The sequence below is a fragment of the Panicum virgatum genome, chromosome 5K (genome assembly GCF_016808335.1).
Source record: "Panicum virgatum strain AP13 chromosome 5K, P.virgatum_v5, whole genome shotgun sequence".
In the NCBI taxonomy this organism is placed as follows: domain Eukaryota; kingdom Viridiplantae; phylum Streptophyta; class Magnoliopsida; order Poales; family Poaceae; genus Panicum; species Panicum virgatum.
This window is the reverse complement of record NC_053140.1, coordinates 17,754,840-17,773,863: the sequence shown is the minus strand read 5'-3', so window position 1 is coordinate 17,773,863 and position 19,024 is coordinate 17,754,840. Positions and strand designations below refer to the sequence as shown.

General features: G+C 40.2%; 2 protein-coding genes across 10 annotated transcripts; one reads left to right on the top strand and one right to left on the bottom strand.

Moving 5' to 3' along the window:
• Window positions 1-3,863: 3,863 nt before the first annotated feature.
• On the bottom strand, window positions 3,864-9,486 carry LOC120706751 (serine/arginine-rich splicing factor SR30-like). 9 transcript variants are annotated; one of them, XR_005688418.1, is made up of 15 exons: window positions 9,243-9,441; window positions 8,403-8,495; window positions 7,754-7,819; window positions 7,496-7,570; window positions 7,283-7,388; window positions 7,155-7,201; window positions 7,028-7,085; window positions 6,786-6,835; window positions 6,552-6,608; window positions 6,359-6,447; window positions 6,250-6,285; window positions 5,002-5,180; window positions 4,538-4,571; window positions 4,397-4,462; window positions 3,864-4,317 (listed from the first exon to the last, which is right to left on the bottom strand). XR_005688418.1 is itself a non-coding variant. In XM_039991463.1 (14 exons), exons 2-14 carry the CDS (start codon window positions 8,487-8,489, stop codon window positions 4,303-4,305), a joined length of 786 nt encoding a protein of 261 aa, XP_039847397.1. In that variant the 5' UTR covers window positions 8,490-8,495; window positions 9,330-9,486; the 3' UTR covers window positions 3,864-4,302. The 9 variants fall into 9 exon arrangements, 3 of the variants coding, with proteins under 3 accessions (XP_039847397.1, XP_039847396.1, XP_039847399.1); XR_005688419.1 differs by having other exon boundaries at window positions 4,889-5,180; window positions 9,243-9,440; XR_005688421.1 differs by having other exon boundaries at window positions 4,889-5,159; window positions 9,243-9,439.
• A 1,318-nt stretch (window positions 9,487-10,804) lies between these two features.
• On the top strand, window positions 10,805-14,143 carry LOC120706750. Its single transcript, XM_039991461.1, has 2 exons — window positions 10,805-11,507; window positions 13,699-14,143. The coding sequence occupies exons 1-2, from the start codon at window positions 10,829-10,831 to the stop codon at window positions 13,806-13,808; spliced, it is 789 nt and encodes a 262-aa protein (XP_039847395.1). The 5' UTR covers window positions 10,805-10,828; the 3' UTR covers window positions 13,809-14,143.
• The last annotated feature ends 4,881 nt before the right edge of the window (window positions 14,144-19,024 follow it).

The window sequence follows — 19,024 nt, the reverse complement described above, 5'->3', positions numbered from 1 at the left end:
GTCTATTTGGTTTTTCCCTATATATACATGGTATACACTATATACTAAATTTTTTTTCTCAAAAATAATGGGTATTCAACTGAATACCCATGAATACATGTGGGCCCGCCCCTGCCCGTTACCCCTCAAAAAGAATTGATGGAGTTGAAGAATTAGAATCTTATATGAAGTTTTGCTATAAATCCCTTGATACAAACAATATCCTATACATCCCTTTGAAACAGAAGACGTCCAAGAATTCTAAAGAACTCATATGGAATGCTCAGTATGTAGAAATTTTGAAGAACTTAAACTATACATGAAGTTCTATCAGAGCTGAGCATTTTCCGAACCGAGCCGAAGATACTCCCTCCATCCAATTTTGATTGATATATTTTTATATAGTACTATTCTGCAAGCTTAGTTTATTAAATAGTTGAACCGGACTTTCTAATCTATTTTAGTTAAAAATAATTATATTAAGGGAAAAAATCTAATTTTCACCCTCGAAATATAGCAAAAGTTTGATTTTCAACCTTCAACTACGAAACCGGACAACATAGGCCATCCAACTGTCAAAACTGGGCAAATTTGGCCCTTGGGATGGTTTTGCATTTTCTAAAAAAATTAAATAAATCTAATTAGATCTAAAAAAATCAAAAATATTCACTTTAAATTAGAAAAATATGAAACTAGTACCCAATTTTTTCTAAAAATGTAACCTATCTATTATTGCTCCATTTGAATCTTAGTTATTAAAAATAATAGGCATAACTGCAAGCAACCAAATATTATGAACATAAAAAAATTAGATTTGAATAGCTCACAAGCCATGTGACAATAGATAGGTTATATTTTTAGAAAACTTTTGATACCCATTTCATAATTTTTTGACTTAAAATGAATTATTTATAAATTTTTTGGTGTAAAATTGAATATTTTTAATTCTCACAAAATGAAAAACCGCCTTCAAAACCACTCCAGGGGACAAATTTGCCCGGTTTTGACAGTTGGATGGCCTATGTTGTCCGATTTCGCAGTTGAAGGTTGAAAATCGGACTTTTACAATAGTTGAACTGGACTCGAGATGGCCTGAAATTTTCTGCAAGCTTAGTTTCCTCTAACAAGCCTGGCCCTGCAGTGGACGTGGGCGGGCTAAAACCCGGCGGCTCAGATGTAAGGCCAACCTCTTAAAACTCCTCTAATTGTTGGTGTGTTTCCTGTGTTTTATCTTGACATTACGACATTGAAAAGTATCATGCATTTCCCCCATTCCTACGCGTTCTAGAGGCAGCAAGGTAGGGCGTCACTGCTCAACATTCCATTATCGCTGAAATGTCATGTCTAGGGTCACCCAAAAGACTATCAGAATTATGACACACTAGTAACTTAGCAGAATTACAACACACTAGTAACACTCGAGCCAATTTTATCCTTGCTAGGAGGGAGGATAGACGTGATTGCTTAGATTGTAAGGTGATACCTGGGGAGTGTGTTGTCCCTCAACACAAGCTTGTGGTGGCGGACTTTCGTCTTCGTGTACGTGTCCACCGGGACAAACGTGCCAAGATTGCGAGAACAAAGTGGTGGAAGCTTAGAGGGGAAGCGGCACAAGCGTTTAAGGAAATGATGCTAGGTGAGGGGCCTTGGGAAGAAGGAGAAGACGCAGATGACATGTGGCTAAAGATGGCAACATGTGTTCGGAAGGTGGCCTCAGAGGTGTTTGGCGTGAGTAGGGGAGGCAAACAGGAGGGGAAAGACACCTGGTGGTGGAATGACGAGGTGCAAAGGGCTATTAAGAAGAAGAAGGAGTGTTTCAAGCGCCTCCACCTTGACAAGAGTGCAGCCAACATCGAGGGCTATAAATTAGCGAAGAGGGTTGCAAAGCGAGCTGTGAATGTAGCAAAGGGTAAGGCGTATGATGACATGTATCAGCGGCTAGGCACGAAAGAAGGGGAGAATGACATTTATAGGATGGCTAGGATCCGTGAGCGGAAGACAAGGGTCATCAACCAAATCAAATGCTAAGGATGGGACAGATCGACTGCTAGTGAAGGATGAGGAGATCATGGATAGATGGAGAGAGTACTTTGATAAGTTGTTTAATGGGGAGAGTGAGGGCCCTACCCTTGAGTTAGATGACTCTTTTGACGATACCAACAGACATTTTGTGAGGAGAATTCAGGAGTTAGAGATCGGGGAGGCTTTGAAGAGGATGAAAGGAGGTAAATCGATGGGCCGTGATGGTATCCCCATTGAGGTGTGGAGATGCCTAGGAGATAGAGCAATAGTATGGTTAACTAAGCTTTTTAATCTCATTTTTCGGTCAAACAAGATGCCGGAAGAATGGAGGAGAAGTATATTAGTACCTATCTTCAAAAACAAGGGTGATGTTCAAAGTTGTACTAACTACCGTGGGATTAAACTGATGAGCCATACGATGAAGCTTTGGGAGAGGGTTATCGAGCATCGCCTAAGAAGAGTGACAAGTGTGACCCAAAACCAATTTGGGTTCATGCCTGGAAGGTCAACCATGGAGGCGATTTTCTTAATACGACAATTGATGGAAAGATATAGAGAACAGAAGAAGGACTTGCACATGGTCTTCATTGACCTTGAGAAGGCATATGACAAAGTACCGAGAAATGTCATGTGGTGGGCCTTGGAGAAGCACAAAGTCCCAACTAAGTACATTACCCTCATTAAGGATATGTATAAGGATGCGACGACGTTTGTCCGGACATGTGATGGCAACACCACTGACTTTCCTATTAACATAGGCCTACACCAGGGGTCAGCATTGAGCCCTTATTTATTGGCTTTAGTGATGGATGAGGTCACAAGGGATATACAAGGTGAGATCCCTTGGTGTATGCTCTTTGCTGATGATGTGGTGCTAGTTGACGAGAGTAGGGCAGGAGTTAATAGGAAGTTAGAGCTGTGGAGACGCACGTCAGAGTCGAAAGGGTTCAGACTTAGTAGGACCAAGACCGAGTACATGATGTGCGATTTTAGCGCGACTAGACATGAGGGGGGAGACGTTAGTCTAGATGGACAAGTGGTGGTCCAGAAGGATACTTTTCGGTATTTAGGATCGGTGCTACAAAAGGATGGCGACATTGATGAAGATGTTAGGCATAGAATTTCAGCTGGCTAGTTGAAATGGCGGCAAGCTTCTGGCATCCTTTGTGATAAGAGGGTGCCACAAAAGCTAAAAGGCAAATTCTATAGGACATCAATTCGTCCGGCGATGCTATACGGTGCTGAATGCTGGCCTAAAAAAAGCGACATGTCCAGCAACTGAGTGTAGCAGAGATGCGGATGTTGCGGTGGTTTTGCGGGCACACAAGGAGGGATAGAGTCCGGAACGAAGTTATTCGGGATAGGGTCGGAGTGGCACCAATTGAGGAGAAACTTACCCAGCATCGGCTGAGATGGTTTGGACATGTCCAACGAAGGCCTCCTGAGGCGCAGGTGCGTAATGGGGTTCTTGAGCGGGTCGATAATGTAAAACGGGGTAGAGGTAGACCTAAACTGACGTGGGATGAGTCGGTTAAGAGAGACCTTAAGGATTGGAATATCTCTAAAAGATAGCTTTGGATAGGAGCGCTTGGAGACTAGTATCAATATGCCTGAACCTTGAACTTATTTCTTTCGAATTTCATCTCTAGCCTACCCCAATTTGCTTGGGAAAAAAGACTATATTGTTGTTGTAACTTAGCAGAAGACATGAACGTATCCATGTATTAAGGCCACCAATACCTCGGACCCAAATCTGCTTTTCAGGGTTTGGCAGCAAGGGCCGAGAAGTGGCAATCATTTAAAGGAACAAAACTAGCAGAATTCAGGCAAATCTGGTCGAAGTTGCACGATGACGCTGCACGTTCCAAATATCAATTCTTAACCATTCTACTTTATATCAGTAGCACACAGAAACCAAATAAATGAGTACAAAGCATTCTAATAATATCTCAGGACACAACAACCAAATAACCGAGTACATGGACCACTCAACTATGCTTACAAGCGACCAATTGAAAGAGGCGTAAAAGTGTCAATGTAAAACAGGCTACCGGAGAGTAGATGAAACCTGAGTGCCAGGAACCCAGTAGACAAAAGTTCAGTTTACACCACTACGGTAGGCATAATAAAGTCTCTTTAGCAATATAATGTAATTATTGAATACTAATAAGATGAAACCTCCCAAATGAGGGGGTGCAGTGGCAACAACAGAATCATTCAGACCATTGTGATGGTAGTGCATGTTCTCAAGTCCCTTCTCTCCCTGGTTATAGTTGCTCACCACCTCAAGGATTCCCTAGCTCAATCAGATCTCACCTGCCAGCAAGTACAGATTAGATTAGCATGGAAGTTCCTAGCAATGAGATAAGAGATTTTTTTTTAAGTATGACATTACAGGAGAACGAGAACGGGATGCGCTTCTGCTCCTCGGGCTTCTGCTTGCAGATCTTCCACGAGAAGGCTGCAAAAGAGTTAAATGAACTGCACTGAACAAACCATTTTCACGATGTAGCATAGTTAAGCTTGGAATACTTACAGAAGAGACAGGGGATCGGGATCTTGATAGCGATCTGCAGAAGGTTCCAGAAACAAAATTCATTACTTAATGATGTGTTTGTAGCACTGAGATACAAAAACTGCTATCATTTGAAATACGCATAAAGAGGTTTCAATGAATTGGTTCACTATTTTGGAGTTTATGCTATCAATCAGGTAATAAGGTCATAACTGAAACTGCAAATAGGCAAACTAAGCAAGGTTTATCATATCCCCTTATGTCAACTTTTTTGAGCTAGAGCAAACTCAGAATGCACATTGACAAGATAATGCTTGAAAATATAATTTTGTGTGTGTGTGAAAGAAGCACCATAGACTCTGAAATTTTTACCAGGATGGCAATATCAATTGAACAAAAACTTGTGAATTAACGTCCATTTATATTGAGCCATTGAAATTGAAGCACAATATATTCGACACACCACGAGATCCACATGTCCTTACTGTCAGTCCTATCTTGCTCCTAGGACTGGTTGTAGCCCACTTGTCATACATGCATCACAATCCAGCTCTACTATCCAAAGTCCCAAACCATCCACTCCGATTCTCAATACATCCAATAATCTATCAATGCAGTCCCCAGATCGCCGGCATGGCCAGATCTAGGAAAAACAAAAGCAAACCTTGAGCAGTGCAGGTTAGCCAGCAAGCTCTTTATGTTTAATCAGTAATCACTAACCACAGAGTAAATTCAACTCATGCTAATTTAAAGAGAAATTGGTACATCTGAAAAACATATCATGGGTGCTATAAGCCAGTAAGCATTCCAAAATATATCAAATTAAAATTCTGGCACCTAACTTTGTTTTTCTTCCAGCTTTAATAAAAAAACAATGAAGCCGTTTCTTATGCAGCAGGCTCTGATTAAAATCTATGGTGAATATATGTGAGTTTCATATGTAGAGTCCATTTTTTTACTTTTAAAGTATAAAGTAGGAAACATAATTTGGGTCCACATATGTATACATTTGTTTGCTAAAGATGGAGAAAAAACTCTGGGTTAGGGATTTATGAAGCTGATAAGGAGAGGACTGAAGCTTTGCCATGAGAAAAACAAAAACAAAAGAGATGCTGCCACGTTAGAGAGATGACTGGTTGATACAGCAGCAGAAGTGATAAGAAAAAAAATAGTTTTAAAAGAAGATAAAATTCTGGTTATCCTATCCTTGTCTACTCTAGGCCATTTCCCTCCAACTTGGCATGCTTTTGAAGGATCAACACTCCCCACTTCAGCATTGCAAGATTTATATGTAAGTTTGTGGTAGAGAAAGCTTAAAATTTTCAAGGAGCATGATCTAGAAGGTGCTTAAAAGTGTAGACCTGCATATGTGGAAGCTTGTATAATGCACGGCAGGCTCGAGGTTCTAGAAGGCTTTTTGTTTGTTGAACATGTACCAGATGATAGGAAACAAATAAGTATTACAATAATAAATGTGCCTCGCTTCGGGCTAGTTCACAAAATTATGGCATGAGGCTTCCTTATTTTTTAGCACCATAGGTGTCCTGCATGTCCACACCATATGTTGAAGATGACAAAGAACAAGATCTGACTGCTTTCACCATTTAATTGATGAGTAAGTACTAAGTATCATGTTCCTTCTAACAAAAAATTTCCAGGCATAACATGCAGATTCAACACAAGCAGTTACAATTTCACAAATGCACATTTCCCATCAATATATATTCACATACCTTTCATCCACAGGTGATGGTGACTGAGAAACAGATCTAAGTAAGAAACAACAAATAAGAATAGGTGCAAAAAAACTTGGATGTCAAATTTGTGAACACGTATACGTACTTCGGACTCCTGCTCCTGCTGTAACTGGGGCTTCTCAAGTACGAGCGGCTACGGCTTCTGCTTCGTGATCTAGCATCATACTCCCTCACCTATAATAAAATAACAAATCAACATAGTTTCATAATCAAATAGATATCATGTCAGGCATCTTAGCAATTTCTAAAACTAAATTGAGGAAAACAAGAGGACATACTCTGATGTACGCCCTAGAAAATGCATTCCTGAACAGTGAGTCATCAAGCTTCCTGATCTGCAAGATGGAAAGAGAAAAATGCATAAGAGTAAAGCATGCCTAATGACACAGGAAAGAACACACATTTAATTAGAGCATTCTTTTCAAAAGTCGGACAGACCCTATAAAAAGGAATAGATGATACAAGTTAAAGATCATATTCAAAGCAATAAGTAAAAGACATGCAAAACTCACCGCATATTTCATGTCTTCATAGTTTGTATAATCCACAATTCCAATAGTTTCTGCAGCACAAGAAAGAAGAAGGAACAAATGACATCAATATGTGGAAATTCAGAACAGAACCTGAAGATTTCCTATTTTAGAGGGACAATGAAATAATTAAGGCCACATGATATAAAAAAATTAGTGATCACGTTTACGACCTTATGCTGCAATGAAACAACATGAAATTTAGGAGTGCTCAAACTACTAACCTCTGGCCTCACGGTATACATCAGAGAAACAAACATCACCAGCGCGCCGCATGTGGTCCTGAAATGTAATAAATTGAAGTTCTTTCCAGCAAAAATTACAAGCAGAAATTAGTTACAAAGGCAGTACCTTCAGATCTTGCCATGATGCTGATGAAGGTAAACCCGTGACCATAACTGTATGGTTCATAAAATGTAACCATGAGAATCTCTGTAAGGAGCTATAAGTAAACTTTCTCAGAAGACAAAAGTACCAACCACAGTAATCAGAGCGCCTAGAAACACCTCCACGGCGTGTGCTGCTATAGCTGCTAGAACGATCATAAGAGTAAGACTGACCTCTTCCACCATGAGCTAATTCAACCTGAGTAGAAAACACATTTTCAGCACATAAGCGCAAGAAAAACCAAACCAGACTCCTCTTCAGGGAAAATGACTCAATAAATGAAACACATATCTTAGTCTACATACCCGCAACCTGTAGCCATCAAAGTTATACCCATCACGCCCATAAATTGCGTCATCAGCGTCACGTGGGTCCTCAAACTACAAAAGCATCATATTTTTGTTAACCAGATGTTTGTTTACATCAGAATGAAATTTCATGTGCTAGATAGCTTTGGATTTTTAATGGTCAAAACATGAACTAAAATAGATTATAAAACTGAAAAAGATTAATAGAGCTGTTGTTTTAAATTTAGAAGTAAGACCAAAGCAAAACATCTTCACCTCAACGAAAGCGTATCCAGGAGGTCTTGGAGGTATCTTCAGGTCAATATCCAAAATTCGACCATACTGCACAATCATACATTTAAGGAAAAGTTAAGACAACTCAAAGACAAGTTCTTTGAAGGAAGCGAAAGGTGTACTGTCATACAAGATTCAACAAATATACTAATACTACAGTGTGAACACATTCTGCAAGACAGGACAAATTTCTCGTTTTACCACATGCATCCTCAAGGTTTCAGATACTGTGAATTTGCCTTATGCAGACTTAGATTGTACATAACTAAAAGCATAGTCATGCAGAGACATAATAAAGTTACTGTGCACAATTGCAAAAACAGAGAACATTGTTTACTTCAGACAAAGAGAACATAAAATGTTCCTTTGGTTAACACAACTTAATAAAAAAGATAATATACTAACAATACCCTAAACCAAGTTGCAGATAATATACTATTAAATGTCACAACAACAAAAAATGCAAACCATCAACTCCAAACTAATATTCTCACATTAACAGGATACTGAAACTGCTGAGACAGAAAATTTTATTAACTGATCCGTAATTAGACATCTGCCCTGACCAATCTAGCACTTGCTTGCAAAAATGGAAGTCTGACAAAGGTGCGTGTAAAAAGATTACACCCACCTTGTAGAAGAGGTCCTCAACTTCCCTCTCACGGATGTCCCCAGGGAGGTTGCCTACATAGATGGTGCGGCTGTTCCGCCTGCTCATTGTTTTCTGCAGTCAACCACGAAGGTAAGAACAAAGTTGCTAGCCACACGATGCAGAAAATAGTGGGGTCACAAAAAGAAAATCTCCTAGCATGGATTAATATGAAGAAAAAAAATTAAAATATCTTATAGTCGAAGCAACAAGAATTTTTTTCAAACAGAAGAAAACAATAAGAAAACATTGTGGCAGACAACTATATGCTGAGCATTGTAAGGTGTACTAATATTTTTTAGCAGCATCCTTAACCAGCGAATTAATGATGCTTCATTTGAAAATGTAACAAGAGCGCTATGAGTCTACAACATATTCTCCACCGCCTTTTATTTGTTTATTTATTTACTTACTATATGCTGATCATTTCTTTTCGAAAAGAACCGAACAATTCTGCCAACGGTGGGTAATCAAACTACACATGCGTATTTCACACGCTCTACAGTGTTCAATCATGCATCAAGGCCTCGATAGTGTAAGTATGATAGCAGCTCCTGAAAACAGACAACTGGCAGGGGGGCATACTTCTACAGACCGCAGGGTGTCGGTTAAAACCCCCGAAATTGAGGTTGAATGACAGCTGAAGAAGGTGAACAAGAACCTAATCGAACGGTACGTGGTAAGGATGGATTGGGTTACCAGCGCACTACTCATCAAACAAACCCGCAACGAACTCAACAGGAGAAGTGAGATTTGGACTTGATCGCATCACAAATCAAAGCTAAGAAAGGTAAGCGGCGACGGGAGGTTGGGGATTATTACCATGATCCAAACAAGATCAGAGCGAACGAACAGGAGAGGGGGAAAAAGTGTGCTGTGCCGGGGGAATGTGGGATTAGGCGGGCGCACCTGCGTGGAAAGCGGTGGGGAGAGCAGGAGATGGGGGCTCGAGAAGGTTCGGCAGCCGGAGAGCCGCGTGCTGGGATGGGAAAGGGAATGGGATGGGAGCAGAGGGAACCTGCGACATGGGACGCGTGGTGAACTGGTGATATAGACCGGCGGTGGCGGCTGTTTGCGGGGATGCTTCTAGATTCGTGTGCCGTTGGGATTGGGTTGGGTTGGGTCGTGCGGGCTGCCGTGGCCTGTGGGCTGGTGTGGGCTTTAACGGTGGTGATAAATCTTATTTTTTTTCTTCTCAAAGATTTTTTCTCTACCTTCTACTTTTTAAAATTCGTACAAACAACTAGAGCACAACTCAAACCAAGCTTCCTCTCTCTCAGTCTTCTCTCTCCCGGCAGACGCCGTTGCCCACCCGTCGCTGCGCCGCTGCCCTCCCTCCCCTCTCTGTCGCACCGCTGTCGAATCGACCACCGCGCCCAGCATCGCTGCCTGCTTGCCACTGCCTGCTCCACTACCGCGCCGCGTGCTACCGCCTCGCCGGAGAAGAAGTTGTCTAGTCATCGTTTCAACATTTCGAAGTCAACATTTAAATATTTTGTGCTTTCAATTTTGTCTATACAATTTCAAGGAGCCTGTTTAATAAAAATGTTGAATTAATCATATCAAAATATTAAACATGTTTACAGAAGTTTACACAAAATAATTAAGCTAAAATAGACTTTAAAAGATGAATAGTCTATCTAGAAACCCCGGACCGATTCCGATTTTAACCTTCGCAGTCCATGATCAGAGGTTGTTTTCAATAGAATATGGTTTCACTTGTTTTCAAGTTTAAAAATTATTAGTAGTAGGACTTATGAGATTATTTATTACGAGAGCTAGAAAAATCCTATACTACCATGTACCAAGGTCTTCACACTCCTAAGTGATAATTTAAGCTCGCTAATTGAGTGTAGTTTCAAGCAATAGGGTTCCTTATAGTGGAATCTGACAGCCCAAAATTGAATAGTTGACTTGATATTGGTGTTTGTATTTTTTATAAAAATTATTTTAATATTTAATCTGTGCTATTCATAGAGTGGTTGAAGTTCATAAAGAGTAGAAATGCGTGTATTTTTATAAAAAAACTAATTTTAGCTCGAACTTTGTAAGAAATAAATAAATTTCAGGTAGATCCGATCCAAGAGCATTGGTTTGTAAATAAAATCCAATTTTTTTTGACTAAAATATGTTCGTGTAAATGAACTTTGTAATTTTTTTACTAAATTTTTAAACAAAAATGGACTCCTAGCTGCATCAAATGTTGCCGACCAGCCGATAAAAAAGGTTGACGACGATGCGGAGTGGAGTCAACGCCGAAGTTCAATGACTTTTTCTTACACACAAATGGAACAGGAAGTACAATTTTTTTTCTTCCAATTTTGCCCTTTTTCCGCTTTTGCAGATTTATATAACTGAATAGAAAAAAAATCAGACATCAAAGCTTTTCCTTCCCCACCGAGACAAAAATGAGATCACCACCACCACCACCGTGCCCCCTCCCCAACTGGAACCCCAACTCCGATGCGTCCCCTCCTCCGGCGCCGATGACCCCGCGCGCCCCGCAGCTGCGGCACCACCCACCCCACGTACTCCTCGCCGAGGCCGTCGCCTCCTGGCACCCCTTCCACAAGAAGCCCTGCCTCTCCGACCGCTCCACCGCCCCCGCCTCCTCGGCCCACCTCCCTGACGCGGAGACCCCGACGCCTGCCCCCTCGGGGGGCGGCAGCGGCGGATCCTTCCGGTGGCTGGGGCTGCGCAAGCGCCGCCGCCGCGGCGTCGGCTCGCGGTCCGTGTCCGGCCGCAGCAGCGACCGCCGGAGATCCGGCACGTGCTCCGACATCCATTTCACTTGCGGCGCCGGTGGCGGCGGCGCCACCGACTCCAGCGGGGAGATGTGGGCGTCGGATGTCGGGGAGGTGCGGATGAGGGACGTGCCGATGGCGATGGAGTTCGGCCCGGCGCCCGTTGGTGGGGCTGCTGCGGGGGCTGGTGGGGTCGGCGCGGCAGCGGAGGCGGCGGCCGCCGATTCTGGGTACGGGAGCGAACCTGGGTACCGTGGCGACGTGGAGCTCGGATATGGTGATGAGATCGACGAAGAGGAAGAGGATGGGAGGCAGCAGCTGTTCTGGGGCGGGGTGATTGGAGGTGATGAGCGTCCTATAGTCACTGATTTTAGCTTTTAGTATCCTCAACACCACATAGATCTGAGCTATTTGCATTGTTTGCCGCGTCAGGGCACGCAGTTCTCTTAATTAGATTTATTAGAAATTAGGACAACTTAGTTTGTTAACTATGTGGACTGAGATTATGGTGTCCTTCGATAGTTCTTGTTGGAGATCAAATTATTATAGGTTATCATGATCCTCCCGTTCTTGATCTCCACAGTATGTCGTTATTCTCATTCCTTGCTGTTTATGTCTGTTATTTACCTTTGTTTTTTTTGTATTGAGTCACACAATTCCTATACATATGCCGCTGATTAGCTCTGTCAAAATTGTCTAGGGAAAATGCACTTGTTTATCATACAATAAACTACCAGTGGTCTGCCAAAATGATTGTCCTCTATTAATTTCTTTCTTTCTACTCCCTCCAGTCATATATGTTATTTATGATTCTGACGTGGTCTACAAGATGGAAACTTCACTAGCAACATCTATAATTTTTGTTTTTATTGTATCAAATAGAAAAATATATATGTGTTGCAATTATTTTTTAAGATGAATCTAGTAATGTCAATGTTATGTTGTCAATCTGTATGATTTTTTTAAGCTAATGATGGTCAATGCTGAAAAGGTTTGACTTAGGACAAACCTAACATGATCTGTATTTATGATGGATGAAGTAATAGCATAATGTGAGATAATTTTGTCTGGTGAGAATCCTAATGTCTTACTTTTCCATATTGGTGAGGTCCTTTAAATTGCATGCCTAATGTCTTGGTAAGTCAATGCATTTCGTAAAATTCTATGAGCTGTATTTTTCTCCGGCTATCAATGTTATCCACTTGCCATGCTGTCTAGTGTCTAATCAAACAGAAAATGTATTCAATAATTCATTCTAGCAGCACGATTGCAGGAATAAAAAAAATTCGAAATTGCTATGTAAAAAGAGTGTACTACCCAAGAAAAGAAGATCTTATGAAATATGCGCTGGTCCTAATGTTTTTTTTCTCTGATAATACGCTGGTCCTAATGTTGAGACTAGGTTGTGATCAAATGCTGGCCACACTAGCTACGCTTCTAGTAGGTACAATGCCATAGTTTTGACATAAGTTAATTTAGTTTGCTACATGTCTTGCTGGAATTGCTAACGAAACTTAGTCTTTTCTTGGCATCCTTCCTAGAGGTATGATTGCACTTTGTGATTAGTAATTTTGCGCACTTGTATAATTCTTAGGAAGTTAAATTGCTGTCAAGCATCCAAACCCTACTGATCAGTTGCTGATTATACTGGTGGTTTGGTCCTTTGTATTACTGGCTTTTTGAGAGGTATTAGGTCATAATTCAAATGAGTCATGGTTTCGTACAAGTTTGATGCCTTCGAAATCATGGAGACTGAAAACGTACAAACAAGAAAGAATTAACGAAACCTGTCCCCGAGGGTCTAAATTTAATTGAATTTGTTAATTAGACCTGTGGTCATTAATTTTTTTTCATATGGAGTCTGTTAGGTTTTGTGGAGTACTCCCTCTGTCCAGGTTTGATCAGCACATGGGGAGAAAAAGGAACTCCACAATTGATGCGGACAGCCATCTTCCCTCGGGTAGAACACGGACGTTGCTTCAATTCCCGTGGAATTGAATGCATGAGTCTTGGGCACAATGCAGTATCCTGCTCTATTCTGCTTGTCTCCTTGGTCACATTGCCAAAACCTATCCCGTTGCCTTGGTCATGGTGCCAAAACCAAATACGCTGATCAAGGAGGGATCCCCCCCCCCCCTTCAATGATGTTGCAGATACCGTTTGCAATGCCATTTTTTAATAGCGACAGTCTACATTAAATACACACTATACTGGTATGCAGACAGCATCATTCTACATTAAATATTGCTTTATTTAGGATTTAAAAAACTGCTGACCATACTTGCACCGTTTTGGATGCATGGACAGTCATTATGTTTGCTGCAATCAACTATTGAGGTTTTATTACTAAAATTGGTTGTCTGGTGCAGTGTTGATGTTGATCATCATGAATAGGTCATTGTATTGGTTTCCTGCAGCAACACCACTGGAAGTGTTCTTGGATGACATTCCTGTGTCGCATAATATACATGCTTTTTATCTGTGTGCTCCTAGAATCTTTTCTGACTACTTTTTTTATTATTTTCCCATCGCAGATATGAATAGAATGAGAATTGTTGGCGACAATAACTTTGGGGAGCAGAAAACCCATCACCGCTGCAGGCGCAAGAAGCATGATGTGAGGATGTTGGATTCCCTGAGGTGAATGGCATAGGGCTGGTAAAGCATCTATGCGTATGTTGTCGTGTTGTCACTAGCAGCGGTAGTTATCGGAAACAAATCTCATGGGTCTTTGTTATGGCAAGTGCTAATAGAGCAGGCGACTAGTTGCCGGTGTGTTGTCCTTTGAGGATGTGTACAGTTGCTTGCTAACTGACAGTAGTTCCCTAGTTTCTGGGTGAGAATTTTCCCTGGAGGTTATTTCTGAAGAGTTATGTATGCATGAAGCACATTTTGAGTTATCGTGTCATGGTGTGGCTGCTGAATGCTGATCTGACATTCTTCTTTTTAAGTACTAACATATGGTTGTGAATTTGTGAACCGGGGATACCCATTGTGTAATGATCCTGAGAATATCGAACATTTTGAGCTCGTTCTTAGCATTTTGAGTTTCTGAGCAACTGCGGTGGGTGAAGTGGTGACCTGACCAGGACATCTTTGGTAAGCAGGTCTGCTATTTTGCCTATTCTAAACACTGCAACAGAGTACAGTACTACAGATACATGAGCGTTACAAAACAGGCGAAGGAAACAACAAACTAGCAATATGGAGACACATGAATTAAATTATACTCATACACCAACTCACCAAGTACTTCCTGGTATCTTCTCGTAAGCAATGACCTAAGCAAGCAATAGAGTACTCAAGCGGCCGGTGTCAAATGCATGAACGATCACGCAATCATGTTTTCAAGTTGATTGTGGCATCTTGGTAGGATTTGGCCCCATCGATCTAGTGCACTTATTGTAATTTGGCCATGCACTATCTGTTTCATCCAACCAGCTAATGGACAAAATATTGGGTCTTTCCTCGTACCTTCAAGATTCTAACTTCGTAATGAGGGCCAACTTGTGTGTGGATTTTCTCTCGGTTAAAGTTGGAATGCTTTAATTTGCCTCAATGCTGAATAGACTTGGGTCTAAGAATGCGATATATTGTGCATGATGCCTTGATGAGCCGGTAAGGTGCTAAAAGCGAATCTAAGGATCATGTCAATCAGGATAATAATATACAAATAAAACTCATGCAATGACACATTTAACTACTCATCAAGGGCAACAACTCCCTCCGTAGAAATATAAAAGCATTTTGATTTGTCCAAAGTATTTTTCTAAGCTTGACCAAGTTTGTAGAAAAGAGTAATAATATTTGGAATGTAAAATGAGAATGATCAGATCCATTATGAAATATATTCCCATAACTTAATTATTTTTAATGTGTTAGATTTCAATATTATTATCTAAAAATTTGGTCAAATTTAGACTACTTTGACTTAGAATAAACTAAAATACCTTATCTATATATGGTGCAGCCACATCATCATTTTATTTTTACCATCGGATCTGAATGAAAACTCATATCCTGGCCGTCCGCAACCCACTAAGAGTGATTACCTTTTTTACTTGGTTTTATTATTGCCACGTGAATAATTTTTATGACGGAATTAGCAAAAAAAACATCAAAAAAATAATGTAAGTCCCAAAACCCCTCATTTATTTTTATCACACTCATTCCTAACACCCTATTATACTACAATATTGCATATGACGAAGGTGGAGAATCAATAACCAATTCAAAATATCTACATGCGTCCAATGAAACATAGGTACTAAAACCATTAAATAAAACATATTCTTTCCAATTATCAACATTTCACATAACTGCGTTGCTCACACTTAAATTTTTTTCATAAAAAATGCAGAAACTTCACTTATCCAAGAGAGTCAATATAAAGTCCAATCTCTTGCTTCACAAAATGATGCAGATATTTCCATTTCCTCCCAGAATAAAATTAAAACGTTCTTATTATAACTATTATGGTTCATCTTTTTATCAGTTTCAGCAACTAGAACTTTTTATATGTACATCGACTTCAATATTTAAGCATTTCCTATATGCAACCATGTCATATATCTTCAATACTAAAATTAGCTGCAACTTCATAACTCCATCTTTTTAGCACACTCAACTTCAATATGTTTGCTCTGAAATCCCGCAGCAACGCGCGGGGTATTCAACTAGTATGTCAAATGAGTATGTGCTTATTTTCCCACGGAATGATAGCATACTGATAGTGCAAAATGCTATGATTGATCATTTTAAATTTCTATTAGATTATACAATAGTAGTATCCACACCAGTGCACGTATAGGTCCCAACTAAATTGATCAAATATTGACAAAGTTTCTATGCGAGCAACCAAAAAATGCTAGTTATTTTTAATTTGAAGGTATCCATCAATCAATAAAATGACTGCGACCTTAGTATATCTTTGTTCGAAAGCACATTGCAGCCCGCCGGCTTTGTAAAAGATAAAGGGTGTTGGCTTTGTTTGGGTTTTTCTATATAGACTTGAGTTTTTTAAATAGCACCATCCTGATCCTTACCTTACACAGCTTACACTCTTTTTCTGGTGTCTTGGAAGTTGACACGCAAGTCTTCCTATAGTGTCCTTAAATACAAGAATGTAACTTTGAACTGACAAGTGACAATTGTATTATATCATGTTGGGTACCGGCGTACTGCCCAAATATACAATTTTAAGTTAAATTTATTTTCCATCTTTCATGTCTACAATAATTTGCTTCTTGAGTCTTAGCTATGCCCATATCCACCGTGCATTCTCCTCTTATTCCCGTCACTAATAAGCCACTTGTTTTTATCTTTCTTAGGGTCTGTTTGCGAAAACTTCAACCCTAAAAAATAGCTCCACTCCACCAACTCCATAAATTTTTCAGCTCCACTCCACAACAATGTTTAAAATAGCTGTCTAAGACATTTAGCGGTTGGTGTTTGTAGAGGCTAAGAAAGGTTATAGCGGGCTATATCCTAGCTAACTCATTTAGCGGTTCTGTCAATACCATGTGTTGAGAAATCGGCGCCCCTACCACCTTCACCTAGGCACTAATACAAGAGACCAACTCTATATGGGAAATCAACTCTTTATTCACCATAACTTAGTACAACACAATACTCTTGCACTATTTATATCGCTACCCTACCATGACACTACTATACTATATGACAATCTTGCCATCTTCTACTTGAGACCTCTTATGCCATGGTATGACAAGAGGAGGAGGGGAGCACTCATATTTATAGAATTCTATGACTCATATGGTTTTGCCATGTGTCCATCTTGTACACAATGCTTTATAAAATATCTAACTTTAGAATTTTCCCCATGCTTATCTAATCATATAAATATCTAATTTTTAGAGTATTCCATATTTCACCATGAAACATGGTAACCATGGTTCATGCATGCTCTCTAATCTTTTAGAAACTTCTCACAATTTATGTATTTCTATTTCAATACCATACATAAATCTATGAGTAATTTTGCATATAAATATGAAGTCAAGAAAATTTCATTGACTAATGTACGTCATGGACTTCATTTCCCTCATTACATCGTTAATGAAATACTAAGTTTTGTAAATGATGAAGTTCATTACTAAACTAATAACAAATAAAGATTAATTATATAATTTAGCTGGCTTAAAAATCTATAATTTAGCAGCTATAGTGGGATATAGCCGGCTATTAGCGGATTTAGCCATTTAGAGCTAAGATGATATCCTAGTTTTCTCCTCTCACAAAGTCTATAGCAGGCTATAGCAGTGGCTATAGCCAGCTATTTAGAACCTTGCTCCACAATCTCTTGGAAAATAGGGAGTTGTTCAACGTGTTTGACTGATTGGATGACTCCAGCTCCAGGAAAAGAAGGCATTACGAGGAATTAATAGTCCTTTTTCCCTCCATTTTTTCTCATGTGATACAATAGTTCACTACAGTATTTCGTTACAGACTTACCGTACCAAAAACGCAACATTCATTCGAACAGTTCGTATGCAAGTTCCAAGTTCACATGGCAAATTCGCATAGATAATTTCTAAGTTCACATGCAAAATCAGTAGTTGGCAAGGAGTTTGTGAAGTGGAGCTAGAAAAGTTGGTGTGGAGTGTCGCCAAACAAACCCTTATTAAGCCCCCTTCTTGTAGGGCTTTTTTTTTACCGGCTGCTAAGCCCTACTAAATTTAGTTCTCATACAAGCCGAAACAAAAACGTGTCACAAATGTGTTTACAATTCCTTTTAAGACCACTGCTTGCAAGTTACAATTTAGGAACGTTGCACTTGCACACCAACTCCCAAGTTGTAAGCTCACCTAATAAATCACTCACCCACTCTTGTAACTAGCGTTGCAGAGCACATACATCATCTGCTCACTTCCTCAACAAAAGGCCATCACAGCTGACGTTGTATTTGTGTGCCAAAACAACTTCAACTGAAAAAAAATTCAACTACAAAGTTGTAGATCTGGTTGAGACCTACAACTTTTGTATAGACCATTTTTTAATCTGAGATAGTTTGAATTTTTCAAAAATTACATGTTCAAATATTAATAAAAGTCACAAAGCTGATGCGACTTGATGTTGCACGTTACCTATGTTATCACAAATGTGACATGTTTTGATATTGTCCGTCACTTTTTACTTATCAAAGTCCATCACCTATACTAACTTTATAGGTGACTACTTTAATATTGTCCGTCACCTATATCAAACTTAGGTGACGGGCTATAAATGTGGCCCGTCACCTATAATAAAGATTATGTGTTTTGATGTTGCACGTCACCTATGTTATAACAAAGATGACATGCAATGTTTTAGGGAGGCCTCAAGGGGTCAAAGGTGACATGCATCATCTTCGCGCGTCATCCATATAACAAAAGTGACGTACAACAACAACGTGTCACCTTTGTGCACGTCACTATAGGTCATTTCTTACATAGTGTAGGAGAGTGTCTGCAAGCGACACGACTACTCGCTTCGTCCTCTCCTTCCCGGTAGTGCGGTGATCGTCTTCTTCCCGGTGTCTCTGATGATTGGCACTGCTTCTGTTCTGCACTGCATCGAGTCGGACGACTACATCAACAGGTAGTATGTCGACTAGTGCATTCAGCTCTGCCGCTGGGTATATTATTCTTATAACATTTAGATTACACATGCATATCTGATGCGACAAACATGTTGTCGTCGAGCTCAGACCACAACCTCCGCACCAACAGCAACAAAAATTACACGAAGGAAAACACAATAGCTAGCGAGGGATGATGAGGAGGTGGAGCGCGGCGGCATTTCACCTGCTCGCAGCTCGTCCGTTCCCACGCCAACGTCAGGGGGCTAGGGGAGGCAACA

Coding starts and splice junctions, on each gene's coding strand:
- LOC120706751 (XM_039991462.1), bottom strand. Junction 7,086..7,154: donor CATCATGGCAAGATCTGAAG/GTACTGCCTTTG, acceptor ATTACATTTCAG/GACCACATGCGGCGCGCTGG. Junction 6,448..6,551: donor TTTCTAGGGCGTACATCAGA/GTATGTCCTCTT, acceptor ATTTTATTATAG/GTGAGGGAGTATGATGCTAG.
- LOC120706750 (XM_039991461.1), top strand. CDS start 10,829: ATGAGATCACCACCACCACCACCGTGCCCCCTCCCCAACTGGAACCCC. Junction 11,508..13,698: donor CTGGGGCGGGGTGATTGGAG/GTGATGAGCGTC, acceptor TTCCCATCGCAG/ATATGAATAGAATGAGAATT.